Below are 13,320 nucleotides of genomic sequence, written 5' to 3' on the forward strand. Positions count from 1 at the left end.
TAACAAAGGCTAAAAACATTTGCCACAAATCTTACTTAAGTCTTATTTAGGTCAGAAAAAATTTCAACTTCTTGTAAGAATATTTAGAGATTTGTGCTGGGAAAAAATCTGATTAAAAAAAAAAAAAATGTATTACTCCTTTTATCTCTCATGGTCTCTCCTCCTATAGAAATGTGTGTAATGTCTCTGTCTATATGTGTACACTGAATACTGGTACTGCATAACTAACACTGCCCCGGGGTGGAGTTACCTGTACTTCTGCACTACACACGTGTGATCGTGCTCTCAGTTCAAGACAGATGCAGGTCTGAGCGTGAGAGCTCATGAGGTTCCAGTGTTAAAGCTTTCTACCTCATATTATGAACTGAAATTATTATGGCTAAAATGATGTTCAGCTGCTTGGTGCTTGTGGTGAGTACAGTTTGTATTTTACGGTACAGTTGTAGCTCATTCAAGATTCGGTGATATTTCAAAAAATTTATTTTTATTCTGTTGCTTGTTTGCTGTAAGTTAAAGGACAGTAATGGTAAAAATGTAATTTGGTTACCTTATGGAGTTATTTCTACATTAAACTAATTCTAATTCATTTATACCATACCTAATTTAGTCATTTTTATTTGTTTAAATTTTTGAAAAATAAATAAATAATAAAATAAAATATAAAATGTAACTAAATTTAGTCAAAACCATTTATTCACTGTTGACTTCTGTGTATTTGTTCTGATATTGTGATTATTGGAACGTCGATCTTAATCAGTAATCTGTGCAGAAGAAATAATAATAGAATTATTATCAATATGATAATACTACAGTTAATATTATTAGACATTTTATGGAGGTCTGCGCTTTTGAATGTGTATTGTTGTACCATGAGTGCCTATCGAGTTCTTTCTGGGGGTCAGTTGAGAAAAGCAGCAACAAAGGAGAGTCTTGTTTAGCCTTTTCCAAACCTGTTTCACAACTTTGAATACTCTCAGGTAAATATACAATGCGCATTCTTTGACCCTGCCCTCATGGCAGAAATGACTAAAAATGACCCAAATGTTAATGATTGAATGGGATTTTTAGTGGTAAAGCAAAGCTGTTTCGTCACGTTCACATCATCTGGGTGTGATGCATTTGAAACATATCTCTTAGCTTTAGGGTTTTTCTGCTCTCAATTCATGTTACATGTTTAAAGCATACAGTAAATAACACACTCTGTTTCTGTTGAAAGGGAATGATCTGTCTGTGCAGCACAGAGCCTCTAAAACGCCATAAACGGGCCTGGATTATAGACTCGTTTGATATTGTGGAGGAACACCCGGGTCCTTTCCCTTATGAACTGGGGCAGGTAAATATCATTTCTCTCAAATAATGCACTGTGGGTATCAAATAATAAAATAATTCAAAACTTGGAGTGCTATATCATTTTGGTTAAAGATCTGGGTTTGTTGCTGGCTTGATTGGGCAAAGTTCTCAATTAAATCTCCCTTAAAATGCATGTATGTACATTTGATTTAAATTAGCCACAAACCAGAGAATGTTGAATTGGAATGACAGAAAGATAAATGAATTTATTTAGTCTAAATTTACTGTTCAGTTCTTTCTTTCTTTCTTTTTTTCTTTCTATATATTTTTTGAGGTAGTATGTATGCCTTTCTGAAGGATCATGCGACTCTGAAGACTTTATATTATAAATATAAATATAATAACATTATTATAATTATAATAACATAAATATAATATGCTAATATATAATGCTTTATATTACAATTTAAAACTTCCTTAAAATTGTAATTAATTTTATTTCACAGTATACATTAAATAGCTGATTAACAACTACATTTAATGACTTACATAGAAAAAAATCAGTTTAATGACATATTATAAAATTAGCAAACAAGGTGCTATGATGTTGTAAAACTTGCCATCCTGATAACATTTCTTTGCCCGAATTCTAGATTAAACTGGACCGTACCTATTTAGTGGAGTTCATGTTAAAAGGAAATGGTGTGGATTTAGACCCAAAGGGTGTCCTGTCTATCGATCCGCTCACAGGGGTTATTAAAGTACACAAAAAAGTCGACTATGAGCAATACAGCGTTCTGAAGGTAAGTGGAATCAGATTTTTTATTATATATAGGTAATATTAAGGCCTTATGTCTCACTTGGGACAGGGATGATTTAGTAAGTAAGTATTGAGGGCATACGTTAGAACTAATTTCATCATTCTTTCAAAGCTGATCTTCCAAGCGAGAAATAAGTCCAACTTGGCCATAGATACACAACTTGGCATGGAGGTCAACATACTGGACATCAACGACAACCCGCCGGAATTCAAGAGGGAGGTTTATGATGTCACTGTAAACGAAGCAGCAAAACAAGGTCAGTATCATTTTCAGTAGGTGTACTTCAGGTTTGATTTACTGCAAATTAATATATAAATCCTATCCACCTTATTTTCCTGTAAGAGCAGGAAAATGTCATGTTTCTGGCTTCCGGTGTCACTGGCTTATAACTATTTGTAGCTCCACAAAACTGTAATATTTAATGTAAATTTCAAGCAACAATTACTCAAATATGTTTGTCCCGTATGACCAAGATTGCATAAACAATGTAAATTATTACTGATTTATATATTTTAGGATTACGAGTCTATTCATTAAGGTTATCTGAAAATTACTATGATTTAAAATAAAAATAAACTGTAATTATTATATTAACCTTTATGCAAAAACAAAAAACAAAAACATTACTATTGTTGAAGAAACACCACATAAATAAATGTTGCTTTAATTAAAAAGCTTTTATTTACAAGTAATAGGAAATGGTGATTTGTTTACATGTTTACTTCCCTGAGATTTTAAAGGGAAACATGTATTATTCACTAATATTTCTGTCATTTCAAACCCATTCAACTTACTTTCTTCTGTGGAACACAACATTTTAAACAATTTGTTAGCTTTTTTCCATACAATTCAAATATATACATAGTGTATTATTATTATTATTTTTTTTTTTAAAGAGCACTATAAAATTAATATAAGGGCGGTCCTTATGATTTGTGTGCTATATTTCAAGTTTTTTGATGCCATACAATCTTTGTGTGACAAAACTTGAATTTGTTGTTCATTGAAAATCGTGATATCCCAAAATGAGTAACAATTACTTAACAATTAATTGCTTGGTCCAGTTCAAATTACTATTTCATTGATTCAGTAACAGCAGTTATGGGCTTATAAAAAATACTCAAATACTAAAAATGCTAAGTGTGTTCTTGTGGCTCAAGAGGTAGAGCGTTGCTTTAGCAGTGGAAGGTTGTGGGTTCGATTCCCAGGGAACACATACAGTAGGTAAAAAATGTTAGCCTGAAAGCACTGTAAGTGGATAGAAGGATAGAAGTGTCTGCTAAATGCATAAATGTAAACTTTAATTTAAGTGCTAGTGTCGGAGTAAATGTTCCTTAAAGAAATTGTCATGTTCTTCATATTGTCTGTTTGCAGGTAGTTTTATTGTAGGTGTTTTTGCGACTGATAAGGATGCACCAGGAACTCCGAATTCCACCATTGATTACAAAATAATTTCTGTCACACCAACAAATAAAAATGTGGAATTCTACATCCAAGAAAGTAATGCAATATCTTTCAAAGGATGCTTTGATTATGAGGTAAAAAAAACCCCCCGGGGAATGCATCATTTGAAAGTACTGAAATAACTACTTTGTTGATACTTGAACAGTGTGTAACACACTGTACTATAGCCTATAGAATATGCATGCCTTTAAAACCAGTGTGTCATGCTAGAATTGGGATATTGCAACAAAAAGACATGAGCTATCATGTTTGTGCCTGACAGACCAACAGGCATCACAGTCCAGTTTCAGTGTTCAAGTAACATGTGAAAACATGTCTTTAAAACATCTTGACATTTGTCAGGTTATTGAAAGTTTTTGGAGTGTGTATATGAAGGGTCTAACCTGTTTTCTTTTCAGATGGCTAATAAATACTATATAACAGTTGAAGCAAAGGACCGTGGAGTTGTAAAGTTGTCAAGCACTACAACAATAATTGTCAACCTTCAAGATGGCAACAATCATTTACCAGTTATCACAGGGCAAACGGTTAGTTAAGAAGATATTTCACCCCCCAAAAAAATAATTCTGTCATCATTTACACACTTCAAGTTGTTGGAAGCCTGCACGACTTTCTTTCTCTTGTTTTTGAAAAATGCTTTTAACCAAACAGTTGCTTAGCCACTGACTTCTATTAATGTTTTTTTTTTTCTCCAATGGTCAATGGCTACCAATGGCTAATAGCAACTGTTTGTTCTTCCAAATATATTATCAAATGCTTCCAGAATTTGAACTGTTTTAACATTTTCCCGCTTCACCAGGGTTCAGCTAAAGTGGTGGAAAGGACCAATGGTACATCCCCTCTCACAATACATACAGCTGATGCTGACACACGTCCCACTGGTGCATGGAGGGTCAGATACTCCATACAAGGGGATAAAGGTGGCCACTTTGCCATTCACACTGATCCAGACACCAATGATGGAATCCTCACAGTGGTTAAGGTATGTTTGCACATTCTAGGCAATTTTGTAAATGTCATGCTATGTTCATTAATCTCATTACAAAGTATTTAGGGATATTGACTCATTTATTATTTAATCATTAAGGTCATTAGAAGGATAAGATGTGGTAACATTCAGAACAGTTGCCAAATTGGGCATCTTTCTACATCTTATACTCCCCTCCTTATTTTCGTCTTGACCACAGGAAAAAAAACAAACAAACAATATATATAGCATGCAGACACAGTATTCATTGAATACGTCCTAATTATATAGGTAAACGGTTGGGAGCAAGTTAATCTGATTGGCTTGTTCACCCCTTCTTGGGAGGTCCCATACAATTGTATGCTTTGCATGGTGGGAAAACACACTACTGGTTATGAACTGAGAAACCAAAAGAGTATATTGTAAGTATCATTGCTTTCGTCAAAGAAAATTATCACTAAATATCATCGTCAACAAACCTTTATCAAGTGACAAGACGCAAATGCCATGTGATGATGACTATAATTATATGTTTAATGCAAATTTTCCTAACCAGTTAAAACGAGACTAAATGTGGTTTACAAAATAAAAACTATGCTAAAATGTCTGACAAAAACGAGACAAAACAAAATGTTATAAAGTTTTTTCGTCCCGGTTATTCAGATTATTATCATTTTGCAGTATATCAGTTTCCTGTGTCTCACTTCAGGGGCTGCATCCAGGGGGCAAGGAACTCGACCGGAAGTTGAAGTCGGGTGGGGGCCGCCATCTTTTAGCAGAACTTCACTTGCGTTAGCATCCCATTGACCTCCCATTCATTTCGGCGTCACTTTGACAGCGAATAACTTTACATCTGAGGCGTTTAAAGACTCCGTTTTTCCATTATTTATTTCTAAAGATACACGACAATGTATAAAGGGCTCCATTACCTTCTATGTTACATTATGGCCCTGTAGAAACAGTTTTTGTAATAATAGGCTAACGATTGCATCATAACCACTCGACTCTCTGTCACATTACCGTACAGACAGGAGGAGAAGCTCACAGGCAATTAACTTAACATGGCGTACTGGCGTTACATTTTAAAATACTATACAAAATAATTAATCTGAATACTTACTCCTACTCACTCACGACAAAGAACTCCCCGCTCAAGCTCGCCGTCTCTGCAAGATTAACGATGGCAGTTTGCACGCACAGCCACTTAGAAGATTTACATCTGTCAGACAGGTTGCTGACGTCGTCAAGCTTCGTTTGAGTCTGCGTGTCAGAAACGGAAGTGCTAAAAAACGCTAAAAATGGGCTTCACTTGTCTCAATTGAGTTCCAATGGGGTCGCTGTGTCCATTTCTTTTACTGTCTATGGCTGCATCAGGTCACACTGTGCAGACGCAGGCGACGTCACTTCCTCAAGCCCCATTCACGGCATTATTTAGAAGATGACAACAAACAAAATTAAGTGACACAGAGAAAGGGGTCGATGTGTGTACTTCAAACATGGCTTCCTGGAAAACTAAATGCTGTTAATTCCAATCAGAGTGATCTCCGTGTCTGGAATGGATGTATACTTGAGTCTATAAGGTAACAATAACATAAAAAGATAACCTTTTTGAAATGGGTTTGGATAAAAGACAATTTGGTTTAGTCTGTGCTTGTACTATATTGACTGGGTTAAAAAGAATTGCATTACTAAAAAGAGACTTAAATAAAATTTTCATTGCTAAAGATAGACGAAAATAGTCATGTATAATTCTGACTAAAATAAGACTAAAATCAGACTATTAGTTGACTGAAACTTGACTAGACTAAAAAGAGTATGAACGTTACTGAAACGTATAAAAACTCAAATGACAGCTTCACACAAAGCTGTGAAAAAAAAAAAACAGGGCACCAAAACAACACTAATTGTAAGCACCGTCTACCCAGCTTTAGGTCATCTGCTTAAGCATCTTTGCCTTTTTAGCCCCGCCCACCTATTCGCGCATGTAGTGTTTACGAGACACAAGAAACGTGCAGGTGTACACACAAACCAAACAATAAAAATGCTCTGAAAACAGCAAGTTGCGAGGCAGTGTCAAGTTGTGGAAAACCAGTGTTTGTGTTACCTTCCTTCTGATCCCAACGTTAGGAGAGAGTGCATTAACTTTATTTTCAATTAATATTTAATGACCCAGAGCGTGCAAGTACGAACTTGGTCCTTTTTTCACTTTATTTCAGCAGAAATGCCTGTATTGAATAAATTTACCTGCTATACTGATATGGTGTGTATTGTTTTCATGCAATTCTTTTCCAGCCTTTAGACTATGAAGAAAGCACAGAACAAAAACTCACCATCTTTGTTGAGAACGAAGAGCCTTATTTCTCTTGTGAGGTTAAAGAGAGATCTACAGTTGGGCTCTGGACCGTCGTCACAAATCCACCAAATCAGTCCTCTAGGAATATTACCATTGCTGTGGAAGACACCAACGACCCTCCATTCTTCCCAGATCCAGTAAGAAAAGTAATTTTGGAAGAAAATGGTCCTGTCGGAGTTTTTGTAGACAAAGTGACAGCAGTCGATCCTGACACTGGACGTCCCCACAAACTGGAGTAAGTGTTCAATCATCAGAATCACTTGGCTCTAATAATATCTGGACAATAATGCCATAGTTAAAATGTGTCCTGTTGTTGCATTCTATAACATTCCAGTCCATGTGGCATGACCATGATATGTTTGATATTTTGTATCTAATATTGTGACATGACTAAACATGTCCAAATACTTTTATTTTTTCCCGCACCAGGTATTCTATTGAACAAGATCCTGCAGGCTGGTTCAGAGTAGACAAAACCACTGGAGAAATCTTTGTAAAAGAGTCTTTGGACAGAGAGTCAATTCATGTGACCAATGGGACTTATATAGTCACTGTCCTTGTGACAGAGAAGGGTAATACAATATAACTTTTGCATTTGGCTTGCATATAAATGGTAATGACTACATCTATCAATCCACCCATCCATGTTCAAAACCGCTTGTCTTATGTTGGGTCTCAGATATGCTGAAGCCTATTCCAGTGTGTTGGGCTGTAGAAAGAGATGAAACCTACATTTTTTTACAAAAACTGTTATTATCTCTATAGAATCAATTTTTCTCTGATTTTTCACACCAGATGAACATCCTCCAATGACGAGCACTGCTACCATTCAGATCCACATTGAAGACAAAAACGACAACGTCCCTATTTTAAAGGAGAACATAGTTTCTATCTGTCAGTCTGATGAAGTGTCAGGTGCAGACATCACAGCCTATGACCTTGATGGAGATCCGTACAGCGGTCCGTTCAGTTTTGAAATTATGGGAGATCATAAAGAAGAATGGAGCTTTGACCCCAGTCATGGTAAATAATAGTAGTAATAATAATAATAATAATAATAATAATAAAAAAAAACATTGTGTATTATACAGTGCATTATACAGAACCTTATATAATGTCCTAAGCATTAGTATAGATTTTACTAAGCTCTGATGTAAAACACATAGTCATCACTTTTCATCTTTTTTTGCTTTGTCTTTTAGGTTACACAGTGCATTTGGTGAAGGGTAAAAGTGTTCATGCCAGTCTGTACACATTGATTTTGAAAGTCTCTGATAAACAGGGCATGTTTGTCCTCCAGAATCTCTCTGTTGCTACGTGTGATTGTACAGTTTCACCAAACTGTCTAATGGAGCGCAACACACAACAAAAAGCGGGAAGTGGCTTGATGGGAATTACCATTCTTGCCGCGCTGATGATGTTTGGTGAGCACCGCATTCTGTTAAATTCCCTATAAAATGATTTGATTTGACAGATCCTATCCTGTGTTGTATATACCATGTATATACCATACCTTGATTTTCCATTAGAACAATAGACAAATTAAGCGTACAGCATTAGTTCTGGGAGGTCAGGTGAGTCAAGCTAGCTTCGGCTAACGCTCAGCTGATCACATCTAGCTATAGTAATACGACACCTATCACAGCTTTCCTATATAAGGTCTATCCAGTATTATTCTGCTGCTTTTTCGCTTGCTCAGGAGCAAATTACCCTTCTCCATCCCTAACTTCTCATCTTAGCCATGGTCAGGACTTGGCTTTCTGATATTCCTCATTGAATCAGACACCTTTTATATTGGATAATGTTGTTACACTTTATGATTAATGTAGTACAATAATGATAGCTGCTTTGTTCTGTTCGGATTACCATTGAGGTCCTGTATGCTAAGTGTCAGTTATCATGACGAAAGTGGTCCTGACAGAAATATATCGTTTTTTCCTTTTAGCATGTCTGTTGCTGTCTCTCACTTGCTCTTGTGGGCCTGTGAAGTCTCTGGTGCAGGTAGACAATGTCTTAGAAGATGCCCTTCTGCCTTCTAACATCGAGAAACTTGGCACTGATTGTGTGGTAAAACCTTACCCTAAGATTTCTTATGAAAAGCTAAACGGCCCTTTCACAGTGAGGTCTAATACAAAGATAACAAATCAATGTTCTCCTCTATTTTTTTACATTCATAAAGGTCCCGACTATACTATTAAAGAAGGCATCTGTCAGTCAATCAAAGGATGCAGCTTTTGTCATTAATGGGGTTCAACAGACAACTGACATTCAGGAGGTATGCTAAACATCTCGGAAACACAATACATTTCTTATAGAACCAGTCATTCTTTACATTACTAATCATTGTATTAAATTCATTTTGTTTGTTGACTACAGGTATCCAGCAAAGTTACAGGCACTCACAGACTCCCAGTTCAAATGGATGAGTCCTGGTCTAGAGACAGATCCCAGGGTTATTCCAGTGAGGTAATACAGCAGTTCATGTGGGAAATTGTCCCAATCAAATATCCTTTGAAAGTAAAAGTGAAAGTCCAGTATTGACTGCACTGTCTTCTGTTTCTAAGAAGCAGACATGGATGTTGAAACAGTATCAGAGTGAAAACCGCTACCAGGTAAACCTTAATCATTTCATGGGATGTCTGAACTTGTTACTGTTCAGTGGAACTAGTGAAATCTTAAAATCAGTAATATAAATGGGATTTTCTAAAACCCTAGGGTTCGACATTTAGCAGGAGGAGCTTACAAAGAAGACAGGGTAACTTTTTCATCAGCCATTCAACTCTACAAAGTTTGCTCTCTCAGGTACATTTCCCTTCAGTTTTCCACCCAGACACGCAACAGGTCAATTCAACATTCATTCATCCATTCATTCACTGACTAAACAATATTTCTTTCTCAACTCTCAGAGATTGCATTCAATACAGTGCCCAGAAAACGAATTGCTTGATTACGAACCTCAGCTTTACGCAAATGAGGACAACTCTGATAATTCTGTAGTCCTGGACCCCATAGACTTGCCTATGGATGAGTTTGATCCTGAGCTGCTCTCAGACCTGGGACCAGCATTTAAGAATCTGGCTTCGATCTGTAACCCAGGGACACTGTCAAAAGCAGAAGCGATGAAGAATGGGATCAGATAGTCTAGTGATGAATATGAGGATGAAGATGTTCCGCCACCTTATTTAGGACTGGTCAACTGTAAGAAAGAAATAAAGCAAGAAAGAAAGAAATGTGGACATCTTTTTTAAAAAAAAACATCTTCCAAAGAAAAACTGCACTGTTTAAATTGGGATTAGTATATTTTTGTTCATAATGGTTGTTATGCCTTAAATAGGTTGGTATGATAGCATTGTTTCTTTCGTAATTTTTATGAAAAAATGGCAATTATTCAAACATGCCAGCATTAACACATTCAGTCAGTCAGAGATTTATCAAAATGAATCAATTTTCCACTAATGCAAATGGTCTCATATCCTACCAATGGCAAGTGAAATTCCCACTTTGAGTTTTATTTTGAGATATATTTCAAATGCTATATTCAGTAATGCACCTGGTATTACTACCTCCGTTTTAGAAACTGAAATCATCTGTATTTCATTCATGTTTACATACCTTAGAACAGTTTATGCAGGTAAAACATTGTACTCAGGGCTACACAGAATTATATCTTCATTCATCTTTTCTTAACTGTACTGCCTGTTTTGTGAGAGGATTGCATACCATAACATTAGATATTTAAATGCCTTTTTTATACTTACACAGTTAAAATGTGGAGGGAAAAATCTATAAAAAAAGATTATTATTGTGTTTGACCCAATCCTTGAAGTGAAAAAAACAAAAACAAACATGGTGGTATACATATATAATTTTTTGTCTTACCTTATTTTCTTAATTAAAATGTTTGTTAAGGGAATGTTTTCTTTTGAGATCTCCATAACTGCACAACTGTCATACACTGTCATGCCATTCCAGCTGTCATGAATTCTTTTAATTTGTAAAAATAAAGATAATTTTTCATGACCATACTGAATGCGGAGTAATGTCCATAGCTACTGTCACACTAAAAGCTCTGTTTACTTATTTTCAAATGACAGAATTTTGCCTTAACACTTCAATTTGTCATTTCTTAGTTAAAAGCTAAAGGAGGCATTCTGTGTTTCTTGTGGTATTTAACACATTGATAGACAAGTATGTTAATAGTAACAGGAAGAATGCAGGGAGAATTTTGTAATCTTGAAATCAGTTCTTTACCTCAATGTTGTATTAGACGGGATAGATAATATCTCCAGTATTTTCCAGTCACTTTATTCCGAATATAATGGCATATAATGACATAATGGACCTCCACAAAGATGAATGTGTCTGATTCCAGCCTTGGTGAAGCACCAACAGATCATCCCCATATCTTCACGTTCCTCCACCAAAGTGGGTGGCTTGTAGGCCTCTCCAGATCTAACCATTATACAATATGATGTTGTGTAAAGCTGAAAAACTTGATGAGTGATGACCTTGCTACCGGTCCTCTACAGTCCAATCTTTACAGTCTTTCACAAACCTCATCCTGGCTCTTCTTTGCCTCTCATCGATGAAGGACTATTTTCTTGCTTTGCACGACTTCAGCCCCGCACCAAGCCTTGCTGTGCACTTCACCACAGCTGCCAGATTAATTATATTTTAGGAAATGTTCTTTCAGTGAACTCAATGAAATACATTACAGTAGCCTACAAATGAGGTAATCAGTTTCCTCCAGTGAAATGAGCTAGAAGTCATTGGGTTTTACAGTGTACTAGCGGAGGGCGTTTTTGATCATTTTATGCATTTGGAGTAATGCATAAAATGATCAAAAACTCCCTGCAATGGATTTCAATTAAGGTAAATTTCCCCAAATTAAACAATCATTTTCTGCCATCAACCAACTGTGAATTCTAAGAGGGACTTTAACACAGGATTTACCACATCTCCATTCCATTGAGCAAGCAATATGGGCTATATTGATCAATTAAAAAGAGAGGGAGAAAGAGAGAGTGCTGTTAGTTTGTCCACATTTACACTGTCTGTAGGGAAATCATTGTTATTATAATGTCTACAAGTAATGATGACCGGTTAAAAAAAAATTATGTTGAATTTTTTTTGACTCCATTCATGAAATCCTTCTGTTAATAATTTATATATATATATATATATATATATATATATATATATATATATATATATATATATATATATATAAATAAATAAAATTCCGTTTACTTCCCACAAGGTGGAGAAACCAAATTTAAGATATTGTCGCCACCTAGTGGTTCATGTAGAAAACTGGCATTTATAATAATACCAACAATGATAAAGATGTTCTGAGGATTGCTCGGACATCCATGCACACTAGACACGTTTAATCTAAGTCTGCTTATGGGGTTGTATTTTCATACATAAATATCACTATCATGGCAGATCATTAGGTTTACATCAAATCTGGTTTTTGCTTTACATTTAGCTACATTTATGCATTTGGCAGATATGCTTTTATTCATAGACTTTCACTTAGGAATTTTGACCTTGGCGTTGTTTGCACCACACTCTACTAGCTGAGCTACATTAATATTATAAAGTGTGCGCACATTAAGATTCAATTAAATGGGGTAACATTGTTTGATTAAAGCTGCAGTAGGTAACTTTTGTAAAAATGTATTTTTTACATATTTGTTAAACCTGTCATTATGTCCTGACAGTAGAATATGAGACAGATTATCTGTGGAAAAAAAAATCAAGCTCCTCTGGCTCCTCCCAGTGTCCTATTGCCATTTGCAGAAACTCCATCGCTCCCGGTAAGAAACAACCAATCAGAGCTGCGGTCCGTAACTTTGTTTGTGTTCAAAATGTAGAAAAATGTATATAATAAGTGAGTACACCATGAATTCATTTTCCAAACCGTGTTTTTAGCCTGTCCTGAATCACTAGGGTGCACCTATAATAAGTGTTTATATTCAGACTATTTTAGATAGCATGGGGGTGCCGCGGAGGAGTAACCCAGTATCTTTGTGATTCTTCATAGACATAAACAGAGAGAAGTAGATCCGGCTATGATGTTCTTCCGCAAGATGCAAGCAGTTCTGTTTATTAACCGCTAGAGCGTCAAAAGTTACCGACTGCAGCTTTAAATGCTATTTATGGGAACATGAAATCATTAAATAAGTATGAAAATGCTAAGAACAGTCTGATTTAATACTTAAGAACATTTTAATAGAATGTTGCTGTTTTTATGCATAAAGAACTGAAACTACCATAACATCCTTTATATAAGTTTCAGATATCCACTTTTTTTCTTGTTAACATAGGCATGCTATAAGTAGATCATATATCAGAAATTGGCATGATGTATAAGAGAACATAACACAGAATCACTGTTCTCATCAACTGTCCTAACCCTA

General features: G+C 35.6%; 1 protein-coding gene across 3 annotated transcripts; it reads left to right on the plus strand.

Annotated features, from left to right (window-relative positions):
• Nucleotides 1-256: 256 nt before the first annotated feature.
• LOC113069386 (cadherin-like protein 26) lies at nucleotides 257-10,920 on the plus strand. Of its 3 annotated transcripts, none has more exons than XM_026242442.1 (17): nucleotides 257-411; nucleotides 1,217-1,333; nucleotides 1,944-2,093; nucleotides 2,223-2,367; nucleotides 3,486-3,649; nucleotides 3,974-4,102; nucleotides 4,375-4,557; nucleotides 6,835-7,130; nucleotides 7,325-7,467; nucleotides 7,691-7,918; nucleotides 8,098-8,319; nucleotides 8,841-8,962; nucleotides 9,075-9,170; nucleotides 9,272-9,361; nucleotides 9,460-9,507; nucleotides 9,611-9,697; nucleotides 9,802-10,920. In XM_026242442.1, exons 1-17 carry the CDS (start codon nucleotides 376-378, stop codon nucleotides 10,033-10,035), a joined length of 2,490 nt encoding a protein of 829 aa, XP_026098227.1. In that variant the 5' UTR covers nucleotides 257-375; the 3' UTR covers nucleotides 10,036-10,920. The 3 variants fall into 3 exon arrangements, with proteins under 3 accessions (XP_026098227.1, XP_026098228.1, XP_026098229.1); XM_026242443.1 differs by having other exon boundaries at nucleotides 9,463-9,507; XM_026242444.1 differs by having other exon boundaries at nucleotides 9,466-9,507.
• The last annotated feature ends 2,400 nt before the right edge of the window (nucleotides 10,921-13,320 follow it).

Source organism: Carassius auratus, unplaced genomic scaffold, assembly GCF_003368295.1.
Source record: "Carassius auratus strain Wakin unplaced genomic scaffold, ASM336829v1 scaf_tig00001591, whole genome shotgun sequence".
Lineage (NCBI taxonomy): Eukaryota > Metazoa > Chordata > Actinopteri > Cypriniformes > Cyprinidae > Carassius > Carassius auratus.